This window comes from Phacochoerus africanus, chromosome 2, assembly GCF_016906955.1.
Source record: "Phacochoerus africanus isolate WHEZ1 chromosome 2, ROS_Pafr_v1, whole genome shotgun sequence".
In the NCBI taxonomy this organism is placed as follows: domain Eukaryota; kingdom Metazoa; phylum Chordata; class Mammalia; order Artiodactyla; family Suidae; genus Phacochoerus; species Phacochoerus africanus.
This window is the reverse complement of record NC_062545.1, coordinates 217,343,806-217,361,391: the sequence shown is the minus strand read 5'-3', so window position 1 is coordinate 217,361,391 and position 17,586 is coordinate 217,343,806. Positions and strand designations below refer to the sequence as shown.

Genomic DNA, 17,586 nt, shown 5'->3' with positions numbered 1-17,586 from the left:
TAAACCAAGGACCAGCCCTGCAAACATACAGGAGACCCCTGAGTGTGGCTGGGGCTGACAACCTGCTCAGTGATCTCCTCTTTTGTTGGTGGTGATTTGAGTTGACAGACTAATGCTGCCTGTGGAGTTTCAGTAGAGAATTGGAAAGTTAAGTTGAACATTTATAAGAAAATATATAAGAATGTTCTCAGGTGATTTTAGCTTTCTTTTGTATGCTGATAACTTTTCAAATTTTTTATAGTAAATATATTTCCTTTATATTTGGGCAAAAAATATTTTAAAGAGACAGAGAGTATCACTGTGTTGGACTGGATTGCCAGATAATCTTCCAGTTAACAAAAGAACCTGAAGTAACTGAAAAATAAAAGAGTCAACCTACATGGAGGGACAAAATTACATAAAGGTCCTATTTCTCCATGTCGACCTTTTTGGTCAGCCAGCTCCAGTGTTCCACTGGCTGTGTGACCCTCCTTGCTTTGACACTGCTGCTTACCAGGGATTTGCTACCTGGAGTTGTTTTGAGGGTTAAAAGACTGTGTAAAGCAATCAGAACAGTGTTTGGCACAGAACGAATTTTGTTGTCTTTGTTGTGATAGGATTAGGAGGAGCTAGACGAGGGTAATAGCTGAGCTCAAGAAATGAGGGAAATCTAGAGGGAATTCAGAGGGAAATACATTCAGGTGGGCAGGAAAATGCCATGGCTGTTTGGGGGAAATAGGCCAGAACTAGAGTGGAGGCTGAGAAATCAGGGCTAAGAGTTCATTGGCTCCCCAGACACATAAAGCTAGACTCTTAATTAAAAGCCTAAGCTCTTAGTTAAGAGTGTACTAGGGAAAAACTAAAAATGAAATCTGATGATAGGCCCTGGCAGAGGATAAGACGGCTTGTTGCCCGAGTCTATTGGGTGGGGAGAGGTGATAGGATAAGAAGAGAAAGTCACCCTAACAATTCTTCACCAGAGAAGTTTATGCCTCTGGCAAGTCCTCTCTCTGGTCCCAGTGTCCTCTTATATAAAATGTGAGGCTTAGCCTTGAATGATTAGGATTCATAACCTACAGGTTCATGAGCAGATTTTTGACATTTCAAATACCCTAAAATAATGCGGTGATATGTTGAGCTCATCACTCTTCAACCAAACTTTTATCTATAATTATATTGTAATTTTATACAGAAAATGGAAAGATGCAGATACCCATCTTACTGTGTTTACCCAAGTGCAGAGGTGACCCCACCTACAAGTTTGAATATTGATAAGATTCATATTAAAGCCCTGGTTATGGCTCTGATTTTCTCTAATCTGAACTGTCTGGCTAACTCTTTATAAATCATCAATTCAGCAAGGGCAGTTCTGTAATAAGCTGTTAAGCATCTCTTTCAAATTAAAGATAGCTTAGACCCTGATCCCTATCTCTGTAATGTCTGCTTGCCTTGAGGGTTAGATTAAAAGTATTTCAGGCAGTGTTACAGCAATTTATTTATTTATTTATTTTGGACAGTCTGTCTATATTAATATTATAATTCATTTAGTAATGGATTAAATATTTAAATATAGAGATGGATGAGATTAAAATTGCTGCATCAATTAGAGAGTGTTCTTGGTGTTTGACTATTATTTAACCCATTTAAACTAAATTTTCAGTTATTTTCAAGAATAAAAAGTATACATTTAAGTACATTAAAGAAAGGAAAATCCCGGAGCCTCATATCTGACAAAATCTGCTAACTTCCTCAAATAGTTTTTTGTTTCTCATGCATTTTATTAAAATGCTCATGTATATAACATAATTGAATGATAAGTGGATCCTAAACATTTTTTATCAAGACCGATTTCACTTTATGAGAGATTTTTGTTTTCTTCTGAGATTGTCTATTTTTGGGGTATTTTCTGAACTTTTTCCTGTGTCATTCAGTCATTGTTAGTCTTATTGGTGCAAAAGCTGCCTTCTGGGCACATTGAAATTATCCCCCAGATAATAGGACATTACTTAGAATTGGCTATTTCCCTTTACTTTGGGCAGATAATGTTTTGAAGGAGAATTTTGCCCTTCTGCCCCTAGAAGGCAGTAACTTCCTCTCCTTTAAGTGCATTGGTATAAGTTTACCAATCTTTGATTTTCTTTTTCTTTTTTTTTTTAATTTTAAGGATTTAAGTGGATATATTGACCAAATAGAATGTCTTTTATTGATTCAAACTTAAATATTATTTTAAGTATTAAATAAAAATTTTGTTTTAAATACCTCAAACATTTGTTTTGCCAGAGTAGTAGGCTCCTGACCATTGATCATGGACAACCTGAGACCTGCCTTCCAGTCTCTCCCTGGCTGCTAAGGACTGTATGGCCTTGGAGAACTAAGTTGTGTAACCTTCTTTGGCTTATCCTATGTTTACTCATATGTATGATGGAAAGGCTGGGTTAGTAACCCCAAAGTTTCATTCAAACTCTAAAGGTGTTCATTCTATGACAATATAATACGTGAGGATATGGTATCATCCTCTTGCTTCATGCTAGCCTTTCACCGAAAAGCAAAACAGTGAAGCATAGGAACATCCCTCACCAACAGTGTTTCCCCTCTATAAAAAGTCCTTTCCTCTGCCAGTTTTGAAAAGCAAATACTGCTTTATGATTGTTGCATGTCATGCTCCAAATATCATTAATTTTTATGTAAAAATCTCTTCTTTGTTCCACCAATTCTTATTAGCTTGAGGTAATATTATGCTTTCATAATAAGCACAGTTATATTTCTGTTTAAGCAATAAAACAGATTATTGTGTAGATTGGCTTGGACTGTTTGTTGATAGGCCATGGCCAGTTTTCCTGCATTATGTGGACATAAAACATTAGATGTTGTTGGCACTCAGATTTAATGGATATTTTATCCAGCATTCAGCTGTGTAATAATTGGGCATTCTCAGTTTAGCTTGATTTCTCTGTTAGTGAATTCCATTGGCGTCCCAATAGCATAGAGTTTTCCTGCAATATAGGGAATAAAAATAAAAAACACCTTGTCTTTATTATGGTAGTGGCTTGGTAAGGGTTTGATTGAATTAGACAAAAATGCTAAATGTTTAACTTATGTGGTTGCTTTCTGTACTTTTCACAGTCAGTCTTGAAACTTTCTAAACAATGGTTGGCATGAAATCTTATGATCAGGTGTCCGTAATGTGCTGAAAACATTGGGATTGTAAAATAATAGTCAAGACTTTGATTTATATGAATTCATGTGTGCCTTATTATTCTTAAAGTCTTATAGGAAACATCTGAGAAACAGCTTTTGATTTTATAATTGTGTGGTTCATCTCATTCTTTAGAAAAATAAATTACTATATTAGGTTGAAATACATGAAATTGCTGATATTTGATTTTCATATAACTTAATGTATTACTTTGCATTTCCTTAAATTTGTACACAACCCTCTGTCTCTGGAGACGAAGATGCCTTAACCCTATTGGCCATTGAGCTATCCTGTATTTTGTACTACATTTTCTAATTTCCACCTCTTGTTTGATTTTGAAACAGTGAATATCAAGAATAGGCAGGCAGTTTGAAAAGTTTATGTACATTTTCAATTTTAATTTTTTTCTTTTTTTTTTGTCTTTTTGTTTTTTTCTAGGGCCACACCCATGGCATATGGAGGTTCCCAGGCTAGGGTCTAATCACAGCTGTAGCTGCTGGCCTATGCCACAGCTTTGGTTTGTCTCTGTTGAAAACTTAGTCCTCGCTGGCAACGTTCTACAGAATGATATTTAGGGACCGTTGTCATAGATTTTAGGAAAGGACTTTTCACAGCTGGGAGAGGTGTTAAATAATGTGTAGGTTCTCAGTGAGTGACTAGGAAGTGCCTCACTTTATCATCATTTGAATTCTATTAGCATTGTTTCATTCTTTTCTTTTTTTCTGGTTCCCAGATTTAGGGAAATATGAGGTGACTTTTTTAAAATACATATCACATGGATCTTTAAATTCTACACTGATATTCCATTGTTTTATTGTTCATGTATGGTTTTGTTTTGTTATGGGAAACATTTTAAAAATTGAAAGGTGTAGGAATTTTTGTTGTGTTGATTAAAGAGTAGAAACCAAAGAAGAAAAGGTTCGCTATGATATTATGAACATGTTTGAATATTACTCAAATATTTCTCTAATTGTTAAGATCTCTCCTTGAGGAAACATACTTTACAAAGCCTTTTAGGGAGTTAGCCAAGGATCTGGGGTAAGAACCTTCTTGGGAGAGAAACTGAGTACAGAAGTCCCAAGGACAGCAGTTAGTGTGGCCTGTTTGACAAGCAACAAGAAGAACTGCCGATGACTTTGAATGTGGAGCAACAGAATGAACATTTGCTGCCTTGTTCTCTTCTTATTTCCATACATCTTCTCAAGTAGTCCACACCCATGTTTCTCTAGTAGTTGGCATTGTGGCTGCTCTGCATGAAGGTCTCTGTCTCCTTGGCAGCTGCTTTGTATGATCTGTCAGGTGATACCCCTGTTAGTTCTTGGGTCAAGATGTCTAAGCATCCTGTTGTCCTTTCCATAGATGACCAGAGCTGGCTTTTAGGTAGTAAGAGTTGGGCTTTTATTTTGTTTTGTTTTTTATTTGCATGTAAATTGCAATATTCTAGTTGTTATTTGCTTGGACATCTTGTTTCAGTTATTTTAAACTTTTTAATATAGATGCTGTTAATGAAATAGTTGAAGAAACTGGAAGTTTCTCCCATGGGAAGTTTTGAACTCCTTGAAGGCAAGAGAAATAAACATTTTTATGTCTTATCTCCAGCATCTGTTATGTTGCCCAATACACAATGAGTTTCATATGCTTTCACTTGTCTTTGATTTAATACTCAGAATGAATTTCTTTTGATGCCATGTTTTCAGCTAGTTTTACAAAGATATACCAGCTTTTTTTTTTCTTTTTAGTAAAGTTTCATTGATTAACAATGGTATTCCATTTTCTTCTGTACAGCAAAATGACCTAGTCATACATTCCCTTTCTGATATTATCTTCCATTGTGGTCTATCCCAAGAGATTGGATATACTTCCCTGTGCTGTACAGTAGACCTCATTGCTTATCCATTGTAAATGTATTAATTTGCATCTACAAATTCCAAATTCCCAGTCCTCACACTCCCTTCCAGTATGCCAACTTTTTCAAAAGGAGTTTTCTTTTCCCCATCCCCACTGTGGTATGATAATGGACTGTGCTGCTTTCTTCCTATTGTATACATTACTAGTAGTTGTTATTTATAATTCTTTAAGATAGATGGTGTTACTTATGAGGAAACTGAAGCTCAGAGATTCTTATTCACTTCCTAAGGTCAGGAGACTGAAAATTGTTCCATAACAGGCTTTGCTTTAAATCCTGCTTAATTCTCAAGTTTGCACTCTTTTTACATTATCACACTAGCAGTCCCCAGTAATAGCCCTAGTACTGGTAAAAGAAGCTGAAGTGAGTACATATAAATGTCTGGTAAGAACCAGCAATCTTTGTTGATTGAGTAGATCGTTCACAGTGTTCCTTGTTATCTGTGTGTATTGTAAGGAGATATGCATATGTGAAATATGAACTAATGTTCTTTATTAAATTTAAGCAACATTGGAAATGCCAAAGTTCTCCATCAAATCTACCTGCCCAGAGGTACCATAAGTATCAGGATATTTTTGTATAATAGGAATTTTGAAGGAGTGTGCTTTAGAATGTTTCAGTTGTTTAAAACACTATGTTGAATGAGTTGGAATGTATCCTTTTGAAACTTAAAAATTATTTCATTGAAGTATAGTTGATTTCCAATGTTGTGTTAATTTCTATTGTATAAAGTGCTGCAAAGTGATTCAGTGTTTAATATACATATTCTTTTTCATATTTTTTATTTATCTAGTTATTTATTTATATCATTTTTTCCAATTCTAGTACTACATAATAGACATGTAGCACTGTATATGTTTAAGGTACATAGCATTCTTTGACTTACATACATAATGAAATGATTACTATAATAAGTTTAGTGAACATCCATCATGTCTTATAAAATAAAAGAGAAGGTAAAAATATTTTTCCACTGATAAGAACTCTTAAGTTGTACTCTCCTAACAACTTTCCTGTGTAACATCAGTGGAGTTAATTATATTTGTCATATTGTACATTACATCCCTAGTACTTATTTATCTCAGAACTAAAAGTTTGTACATTATGACTACCTTTATCCCTACTTCTGGTAACCACCAATCTGATCTCTTTTTCGCTGAGTTTGAAGTATAATTGACCTACAACACTGTGTTACTCCCTGGTTTGGAACATAATGACTCAATATTTCTGTGCATGATGAAATGATCACCACATTAAATCTAGTTACTATCTGTCACAATACAAAGATATTACGTTATTATTATTGACTGTATTCCCCATGATGTACGATTTTTTTTTTTAGGGCCGCATTTGTGGCATATGGATGTTCCCAGGCTTGAGGTCAAATCAGAGCTGCAGCTCCTGGCCTACACCACAGCTCACAGAAGTGCCAGATCCTTAACCCACTGAACAGGGCCAGGGATTGAACCTTCAACCTCATGGATACTAGTCGGATTTGTTACCTCTGAGCCACCATGAGAACTCCAACTCATTTATTTTTTAACCAGAAGGTTGTACCTCTTAATCTCACGTATTTCACTAATCTCCCCACTCCTCTCCCCTCTTACAGCCACCTGTTTGTTCATTATATTTATGATTCTATGTTTTATTATGTTGTTCATTTGTTTTGTTTTTTAGATTCTACATGTAAGTGAAATCCTATGTATTTGTCTTTCTCTGTTTGACTTGTTTCACTTAGCATAATATTTTTCAGGTCCCTCCATGTTGTTACAAATGGCAAGATTTCATTCTTTTTTATGGTTGTATAATATTACATTGTATGTATGTATCATATCTTTTATGCATTCATCAATCAGTGGACACTTAGGTTGCTTCCCTATCTGAGCTATTATGAATAATTCTGCAGTGAACATAGGGGTGCATATATCATTTCTAATTAGTGTTTTTTTAAAAATAATTTTATTATAGTTGATTTATAATATTCTGTCAATTTCTTCTGTACAGCAAAGTGACCCAGTTGTATTTATGTGTATTATGTATATACTTTTCCATATCTTTTTCTATTATAATTTATTTTAGGATATTGAATATAGTTCCCTGTGCTGTACAGTAAGACCTTGTTGTTTATCCATTGTGTATGTAATAGTTTGCATCTTCTGATCTAAAACCCCCAAATCATCTCTCCTCCACTGCCCCCACTCCCCCACCAGCAACCACAAGTCTGTTCTCTTTGTCTGTGAGTCTGTTCTTGTTTCGTGGATAAGTTCATTTGTGTCCTATTTTATTTTATTATTTTTTTGGCCATACCTGCAGCATGTGGAAGTTCCCTGGCCAGGGATTGAATTTGAGCTGCAACTGTAACCAGTGCCACAGCTCTGGCAACACCAGATCCTTAACCCTCTGTGCTTGGATAGGGATCAAACCCACACCTAAGCAGTGAACCATGCCTCTGGAGAGGTAATGCCAGATCCTTAACCTTCTGTGCCACAGTAGCCACAGTAGGAATTCCTGTGTCATATTTTAGATTCCACACAAGTGATGTCATACGGTATTTGTCTTTTTCTGTTTGACTTACTTCACTTATTGTGATAATCGCTAAGTCCACCCTTGTTGCTGCAAATTGCATTTCTTCATTCTTTTTTTGTGGCTGAGTAGTAGTCCGTTGTCTATAGGTACCACATCTTCTTTATCCAAAATATATGGACTACTTCATGAACTTGTGTGTTATTCTTGTGGAGGCCATGCTCATCTTCTCTGTATCATTTCAATTTTAGTGTATGTGCTGCTGAAGCAAGCACTGAAACACTTTGACACCTCTGTTTTTGTGAGGGTTTCCATAAAGAATAAAACTATATCTTCTCATTTAATTTGTGCTTTAGACCTAAAACAGTGGAATTGTATGTTATTCGTCATTACATTAGCATTTATGGGTACTGTAATATAGAATTTAATTTTTGTTATTGTCACTATTTCCCTAAAATTATACCTAAAATATCTGTAATTTTTCCTTTTTTGTACTTTGAATACACCTTCACAAACCTTTGAAGTTTACTGGTTCACAAAATCACTGAAATATGGTTTACATGCAGATTATGCCATAGTTTGTACGGGAACAATAAAGTTCCCAGGTTTGAATTTCTTTCCTTTATTTTTGAGTAACTCATTCGTGCCATGGTTCCTCTCCTCTCATCCTTTTCCCCTGCAATTTCCCCCAGGACATTTGAAACCAAATATAATGCCTCCCAGGACTGAGATTTTGCTCAGGTACCTGAAAGATAACAGATGCTACTGTGCTCTTCATAGCAGAGAATAGTGCTATTCCAGCCGAAACACATCACTGGAACATAACCCCAGCAGCAAAACTGTTGTGCTAACTGGTAGAGGGAAACTGTACTGTAGTAGAGTCAGTGGCTTTTCCCATCTGCTGGGTTCTGTCAGCAAGTCCTGGCTGCAGCCTGTCCACAGTGGTCCAGATGTTTTTCTAGTGAGATCTCCACTTACACTTACTTAGCAAAATTTGTTCAAAAAAACTCTACTGAGGAGTGAATAAATCTGATGTATGCCTACTTTTAAACTAAAGTCCCCCCAATTCGTAGAACCTACCTAATGTTATTCTTACTGAAGAGTTTTTTAAACTTTAAAAGACTGCATATTTTTATAAATATAGAAAGTTATAAGTCCCCTTTTCTTTATTCCAGATTTTTAAATATATCTTTTATAGAACTGACATTATTCTCTACATTCAGTTTTGTGTCCTCATTTTTCATCTATTAATATAATATTCACATTTACTTAATATTATATAATGCATATATTTATATTGTATTATATACTATTAATATTATTCCAAAGCACCCTTTCAGGGTTGCCATAATATGGCCATGTCATAATTTATTTATATATTTTTAAATGGGCACTGTCTTTTGAATACTTTTGTAAAGAATAGTGATCTTTTTTATTATTATAAATATATTCAGTGATGTTTTTGACTAAATGGAAAAATAAAGGCTTTTTTTTTTTCCCTAAAGGGATAAATCTTAAAATACATTTAGGAGATCATAGGGTATCTATCTAGATTGGCTATTCCTATTCCCAGTTTGTCTTATCATGTTCAAAGTTATAATGTTTAGGGCATACACATTAAGTGATTTTGTAGATGATCTTTGCAGAGATTTTCTGGAGATTCAGAAGGCAAGGAACCTACTAAAGCCCTAAGTCTTGCTTACTGATGAGTAGCAGCTGTATGGCTGCTACCGAATATAACCTGTTGAAAAACTCTGTAATGTAGGTGATCTTATACACATTTGGCAGATGAAGAAATTTAGGTTTAGAATTATAACCAATCACTAAGAATGCATAGACTACATAAAAAATTGTTTTAATTTATTCTAATAGATTTGGATCAGAACTCTACTCCAGTAGCCATGCCTACCTCAGAAGAGTTGAATAACTGCTCTTCTAGGCCACAAAGTCAGGGCCTTTTTTACATTGCTTTCCTAATTTATTACATTGTTTAACCATATGATGTTTGTAATAGATTTAACCTTGTGATCACTTGAACTAATATTTAAAAAAATTTTTTTTTCGTTATAGTTGATTTACAATGTTACGCCAACTTCCACTCTTCAGCAAAGTGAACTAGTCATACATATGCATATATATACATACACATTCTTTTTCTCATATTATCATCCATCATGTTCTATTACAAGTGATTGGATATAGTTCCCTGTGCTGTACAGTAGGCCCTCATTTCCTATCCGTTCTAAATGTAATAGTTTGCATCTACTAACCCAAGACTCGAGGGAGTTAATTAATATTTTTAAAATATTTTTTAGTTTCACTCTTGTATAAGCTTTTTAAAAGCTTATGTATGTTTTAATATGAAAAGTAATAAAATTGCTTTAAATAGAGAGTACACAAAAATAAATACTTAATCATTAAAATTAAAAAGGTATATCTATAATAATCCCAGAGGTCACTTCTTGTGGGGTCCTTACTGCACCTTGGGAAGTTCTATTAATTTCAGGGGAAAGTTGCTCTCTAAACAATGGGGTATTATTCCCAAATTCAGGTCTGGCTGCCCACTGCTCAAAAATCAATATGAGAGGGAGGGAGGAAGGGAGAGAGAGAGAGATATGTTGGTAGAAAGTTTCTTTTAATTAGAATGCTGGCAATTTGGGGAGGTGGTGGACTTGGTTCCCCCCAAAACCCCATCTCTGAAGATTGCGCTTGGCCATGAAAGCTTTTAAAGGGAAAAAAGGAGGTAATTTCAGTTAATCATTGAGATTGGGATCAGAGTTGTCACCTAATCTCACTGTGTGCAGGCTTGTTGACTTCTTGTGCTTTTTTTTTAGATGCTGTCTTGTTTACAGAGTTTGTTCACAGATTACTGAAGGGGAAGCTAGGAAAGAGATCTGGTCATTTGTAAATTATTCTTATTTCCACTTCTTTGTGAGAGGTTTGATAGAGCTGGAAATGCTTAGAGCATAGGGTGCCTTGTTTAAGATTAGTATCAAAACAAAAGGGGCCTCCTGCAAAGAGCTCTTTCCTGCCAAAAGCTGCTTACGGTATGCCTCCAAATTAGTATATGTTTTAAGAAGATTTTCTGAACATCTTAAGATTCTCAGGTGAATTACCGAAAATCTGACTTTCTTCTCAGAACCGGGAAATTTTCTGGAGTCCCTGAGCTCCCAACTTTCTCTTCAGATACTTGGCAGAATTGAGTCTGCTACAGTACCTTTCTGATTGCTGTGGAGTCTCTGGGTCAGCATCAGTTGTGCTACTGACCTTATAGTTGTGTATGGACAAGACACATTTCAGGTTATTCCTTTGAGTCTGACTGATCCTTTGAAAAACAGAATTGTGCATTGTCTTGAAGAGAGGATGGGAACTACAAATGAGAATACTTCTGACAGCAAAGGTATGACTTATTTTTCCCAAACCGACCAATTTCCAGACACCAGTTGGGTGTCCTACAATTTATTCCTTCCTTCCTTTCCCTCCTTCCTTCCTTTCTTGCTCTTCCTTCTTTCCTTCCTTTCACTTTTAGAGCTACACCCACAGCATGTGGAAGTTCCCAGGCTAAGGGTCGAATTGGAGCTACAGCTACCAGCCTACACGACAACCATAGCAATGTGGGATCCGGGGCATCTCTATGACTTACACCACAGCTCACAGCAACACTGGATCCTTAACCCGCTGAGTGAGGCCAGGGATTGACCCTGCATCCTCACAGATACTTCCTCGCTTCCACTGCGCCACAACAAAAATTCCAATTTATTCATTTCTGACATTCAGAGTTAATGCAGCCCTCACAGGTTAAAGACACAGTCCAGTCTCACAAGCTGTCCTGACTTCAAATGCCAATTGTAAGTCCTTATATTTGACCAATGGACTATAAGTCTGGGGGGATCCTCACAATTCTCTCCTCAGGTTTAATAATTTATATGAATTGCTCACAGAAGTTAGGAAAACATGTTATCTATATTTACTGGTTTTATAACTCAGGAACATCCCCCCAAAAAGCGATGCTTGGGGTGAGGTATGGGGTGGGGTGGGGGTAGGCATTTGCAGAGCTTGCATGCCTTCTTTAGGTCTATTACCCTCTTGATTCCAGAAGCTCTCTGAACCCTATCCTTTAGGGTTTTTATGGAAGCCCCATTATGCCCACATAATTGATTAAATCACTGTCTGTTAGCAATTAACTCAGTCTCTAACCCTTCTCCCCTCTGCTGAGCTGGGACTGAAGTGTGGCCATGCCTTGGTCTTTCTGTTGACCAGCCCCAATCCTGAAGGGCCCGCAGCCACCACTTATCTCATTAGCAGACAAAAGACACTTTGAGTCTGAGATACCAAGGGTCCTAGAAGCTCTTGTGTCAGGAACTAGGGCCTAAGACCAAATATTTTCACCAGTGATATTTATCTCACCCCTAACATTCAGGAAATTGCAAGTTTTGGAAGCTCTGTGCCAGAAACAAGGACAATGACCACATATATGTTTCTTTTTATATCACAGTATCACAGCGAGTATAATGTGAATAGGAAGCAGGGAGGATCATTTTGGAGCATTATTTAAAACACATTTGGAAGGGTGAAGGGAAGTTACAAGCAGGCTGCCTGTGAGGGGCTTCTTACTGTGTATTTATCTGAAAGTAATTGTAGAGGCAGAAGTTGTGGCAGACCACTTAGTACCCAGCCATCGCATATAGAAATCTAATATTGTAGTTTAACTCTTAATTCTTCTTAAACACTCTCATTGGCTTCTGTGTGCATATCTGTTTCCACTACTTTTCTCCAAGAGCTTTCATTTCTGCCGGAAACATTTAGAGTCAGAGGCAAAGCTTAGTTTCCTAGGTATCAGTCAGAAAGAATATTTTTAATACTTCTAAAAACCAACTGGTTTAGGATATTGTGTGGATGATTTAAGAACTTGGTGCTTGGTCTCTAGGCTGACATGTTCTTTTATAAAATAAAACAACTGACAGTTTTTTAGTGATATGATGATTGCACACCTTCAGAGATGCTATTGAAGGTGCTTCTGGCATAACAGCAGTGTTTTTAGTGGATTACTAGTATATTTATCCAAAGAAGTATCTGCTATCCCCACTCTCACAGTAGTGCTTATTTCCTTATTCAAGACAAAGTTCTTGATAGCATGGTGTCAGGAGCTGTTGTGGTAATTTGCTTCTGTGAATTTAGAAGAGCTCTTGTAGATATAAAAAACTGCTCTGTAATTAGGTCCATGCTTATTTTGACTGTACTGTACTTGCTATAGACTAATGGGCATGTTTTTGTAAATATAACAGTCTAGAAGTCTAGATTTCTGCCATGAGCTTAGAGGGTCACCAAGATAAACGAGAATTAAATGCCATTGGCGGGGATTTTTTTTTTTCCTGCTATAGCCGGCAAAGCTTGCAGACCTTAATGAAAGAACTGAGAGAAAAGGAGGCCTTCCTGTGATGTTCCTTCTTGTTTTCTTTTTTGCTCAAGCCTTGCATGCTGATTGAACAAAGCAGTTTATGAAGTTCTTACTTGGCTATGAGAACAGAGTCTACACCACTTTTATTGGGGCTGTGTTGTTTAGCAGTGACTCTGTGATACTAATGCTTTTGGGTGAAAATGCAAATATATGTCAGTGACTTAAGTGTTTTCCTCAGAACTCCTTATGCTCATAAACATTTTGAGGACCCCGAAAAGGTTTTATTTCATCTCATTTCCTTTCTTTAACTTTCCCCCCTCCACCCCTCCCTCCCCTTCCCCTCTCCTACCATTTCCCTCTCCCACTTTCCTCACTTCCTCCCTCCTCTCCTCCCCCCCCCGCCCCCCCCTCCCCGGGCCCCTTTCCTCCTTTTCTCTTCTCATGGATTTACCTTAATGATACTTATTTGGTGAAAGTTAAAACAGGGGAAAATTTAAATGTATTTCTTCATTTAAAAGTAGCAATAATAAATGCATAAACAATTTCATTTATTCTCATAGAAAGTAACAATTTTTCCAAACCATAAAAATAAAGAGAATAGTATTGTTTTACATTTTTTGCCAAGGTCTTTATGATTGGGTTTAATAAAAATTGGATTCTCATGTCTGCTTCTGCATTCAATCTGTTGGACCATGTTGTTCTGGTTCAAGTATATTGAAGAAAAAGTCCAGCTTCCCAGAGATATGTGGTTGGAAGGGGTGCACTATTTTAATAGCCTTTTTGGATAGTTATGGATATATTTCTTTGCACTACAGCACAACTTGAGAAACAGTAAATTTAAAGATTAGTTGCAACATGGAATCTGAAATCCCATCAGTGAACCTTTTGTTTTCTAGTAAGTTAAAAATCGATTGGTCTTATTCTTTGAGTGGCTCTTTTCATATGTGTGGTCATGCATTGGTAAACAGAGATCTGAGTCATACATTCTTTTTATATAAAATACAAACTTACATTTTTTATTATCACCATAAATCCCATCAGAAATAGCTTTAAGTATTGGGAAGAAGTTGGGGTCACAGGAGTGGATACAAGTTTTCCGAAGTTCTAATTTTGACTCAGAATTATCATTGTCAACAAATACTGTCAATATTTTATTAAAATGACAGCTTTCTTTGTTTGCTTTCATGAAAATTCCTGCCAGGCACTCAAGTCTGAATAATCATGGTTTGTCTGTTAATCATTGTTTTAAGTAAAAAATGGTGTTCCGTGAAAAAGGCAGCTCATTCATCATGCAGTTCAATGAGTCACACACGTGCTTTTCCCAAGAGGACTGTTGTACTTCAGTGTGCAGCAGAAGTGCTTTATGCATACATCCCATTTTATCACAAACTTAATAAAATAATAAAATTGGTACTTTATTTTGCTTCATCAAGACCTTATGAAGACTTCCTCTTCTCCCCTAGCCCTGACACACACACACACACACACACACACACACACACACACACTACAAATTTGAGATGGTTAAGAATATAATGACATGTTGGTGGCACTTGATTCAAGCTAAGACATCAGGAATGTTACCCTTCATTGCTTTTGTAATACCATTACAAATGTCAGCAGGATGACAGGAAGATAGCATCTTCATGCTGTTATGAAAGTATTTTTGGCCATATAGACCCCATGAATTTGTGTTGTATGTCTCCTGGAGTACACAGACCTTACTTTATGAACTGCTGTTGCACTTTGAGCCCTTCTTTTGTTCTTGTTGAGAATTCATTTGGGAAAGAAGGGTATTCTATGTTGGTAACGTTTTCACAGATTTCCCAAACTGATGCGTTTATACCAAGGATTCTTTACATCACTCTCTCTCTCTCTCTTTTTTTTTTTTTTCAAGGGCCACACCTGAGGCATCTGGAGGTTCCCAGGCTAGGGGCTGGACTAGAGCTACAGCTGCTGGCCTATGCCACAGCCACAGAAACACCAGATCTGAGCTGCATCTGTGACCTACACCACACTCAACGGCAATGTTGGATCCTTAACCACTGAGCGAGGCCAGGGATGGAACCTGCAACCTCATGGTTCCTAGTCGGATTCATTTCCACTGTGCCACGATGGGAACTCCCCACTCTCTTGATTCTAAAGCAGACTGTGACATTCAGGATGAGACTCATAGCTTCTGATTATTGCTATGCTGGCATAGAAGAGAGATATAATTATAGTAAAAAAATTGACATTCATTAAGTGCTTAAAGTGTCCATGTCCTTGTTGTTTAATATCTGCCCAGGCCCTCTTCTTTTATGAATGTGTTGTGAGGACCAATTTGATATTTTAAAATTCTAAAAATCTGTAAAACATTGTGGTCTATTTTCATTGCTTGACATGCTACAAAATGTATTATGTTGTGAGATTTATGTACCAGTGAAATCGCAGTGAAACTTTAGAGGTTCATTAGTCAGTTGCAGTTGAAAAGGAAGAAAGAAAATTCCTAGGCATGGGGATGCTAAATGATCAAAACATTTAAAAGCTGCAATGGAATAAAATATGTTGCTTCTTCTGTATATTGGAAGATAGTATTTTTGGCTGCACCCATGGCATGTAGAAGTTCCTGGGCCAGGGATCAAACCTATCTAACAGCATGAACCTGAGCCACTGCAGTGCCACTACCTGATTCTTAACCTGCTGTGCCACAAGAGAACTCTAGAAAGTTTTTTTTTTTAATATAATTGGATGAAAGTACACTGAAAAGAGACCAGGAACAGGTGAGGGGACTGGAGGCTGAAAGGGAGGATTTTCATTTGAAATTATGTGATGATGAGAGTATTTTGATAGCCTCAAAGTACTTTTACCACCAGAAAATTTAAGACTTGTAGTTACATGAATATCATGAAGCTTAAGTGGAAATAATTAACATTTATTATAGATTATTTCAAATGTAGGCAAAAGTTCTTACTTTTGTTTTGTATGCTTTCACACACTGCCTCTGACTGAATGCTTAGCATTTTCCATTGTTAATAATAATAATAATAATAATAACAATAACACTACCACCACCATAATACCATCATCACTACCAACATCAGAATAGGAAAGTTCCTTTTTGCTTCAGTTGGCATTTGATGTCTTTTATTTTTAGCATCATTTAGCCCTTACTATTGTTCCACTTGAGCAAATCCACTTTGATTTTTTCTAAAACAGTTAATCCAACAAAGCAAGGGCTGGAGCACATTAGTTCACAGGAAACCCCTTCTGGGACTTAGGGACATTGTTCTACAGTACTTGCTTGTAGCACTGAAACAGCTACTGGTAAGGAAGTGTAGAGTGTATCACATCTGTGGATGTTAAGTACTTGTAACTGTGGTTGCTGCCACTGCTTTGATATACTGTCCTCAGCTGTAGGCATGAGGAAGCTTTTCTCTTAACCTGTGTTGTATCTTTCTGGCCTTATACAAAATTTTATAATGGAATATTTTTGTGAAGTAGATCTGTGCCCCTTTTTAGCAGTTATAATGCTTAACGACAGTCTTGACTTTATGGGAGAGTCATATTGAACAAATGAGATTTGATGCAGGGATAGTCTTTTATATCCATTTAATGACAGTGTATCACTTGGTACATGATAGGTGCTCTGTATTGTTATTTGTCATGAATTTTGAACCCAAAACTTAATTAAATGAAATCCAATTAACCCACTTTTTTTTTTTTTTTTATTAAATTGTGTACCATGTTAGATGAGGAGACTAAAAATACTGGTAAGGCAGATTGTGGCTGAAGAATTCCTCTACTAGCTGATAATCTCACTCATGTAGTGAGATGAGTTTTACCCCGGGAGATGTTGTGGCAGCACAAGAGACACAGAAATAGTGGGCTTGAAAGGAGGGAATGGTTTAGTTATCCCTGGAAAAGATGGGGAAGATGTCAAAAGGTGGGTGCTTTGTCTGGCTATCAGGTCTAGGTCGTGCTTGAAAATGATGAGGAAGAAGACTTTGTTTCACCTCTCTCAGTATGTATTCGAAAGATCGATACCATAAGTTTCCTGTCTGACATTAATATCACAGACACTTTGGAATGTATGCCTCTTCTATAAAGTAACAGGGTTATTATTTTTCCCTGAGTCCCCTGTTCACTGACTTTTCACACCTTTTCTCTTAAGAGTTGCCTGAAGTTTCATCGATTGAGGAGGAAGTGGAAGAAACCGAGTCTTGGGCGAAACCTCTGGTCCACCTTTGGCAGACAAAGCCCCCAAACTTTGCTGCTGAGCAAGGGTATAATGCAGCCCTGGGCAGAATGGAGCCACACTGTGCCATCTGTGCGCTGCTCATGCCCTACTACAAGGTAGGAGGGGCAGGGGCCTGACTCTAGAAACACAGGTGCATCATTGTTGGGTTAATATGCACATGAAGAGGAGGACATGAATACTTCTGTAGCTAATGGTCATCATAGAACAGCAAAGAGAATTTCTGAGTGCCACTTGAGAGATTTCTCTGATAGTACTATATCATTTTTGAATGTCTTGGTTTATCTCAATCAAGGGCAATTCCAGCCTTTCTTTCTACCCCTTTCACGAAGAAACACAGAACTTTA

General features: G+C 36.8%; 1 protein-coding gene and 1 non-coding gene across 2 annotated transcripts in view; one reads left to right on the top strand and one right to left on the bottom strand.

Moving 5' to 3' along the window:
* Window positions 1–17,586, top strand: part of KDM4C (lysine demethylase 4C) — a 380,713-nt gene that overhangs the window by 212,438 nt on the left and 150,689 nt on the right. Inside the window, 1 exon segment of the mRNA XM_047767661.1 lies at window positions 17,156–17,337. Within this exon segment, the coding sequence (XP_047623617.1) occupies window positions 17,156–17,337 (182 nt within the window).
* LOC125121664 (U6 spliceosomal RNA) lies at window positions 7,775–7,879 on the bottom strand. Its single transcript, XR_007133546.1, has one exon. It is a non-coding gene; the product is annotated as a U6 spliceosomal RNA (small nuclear RNA).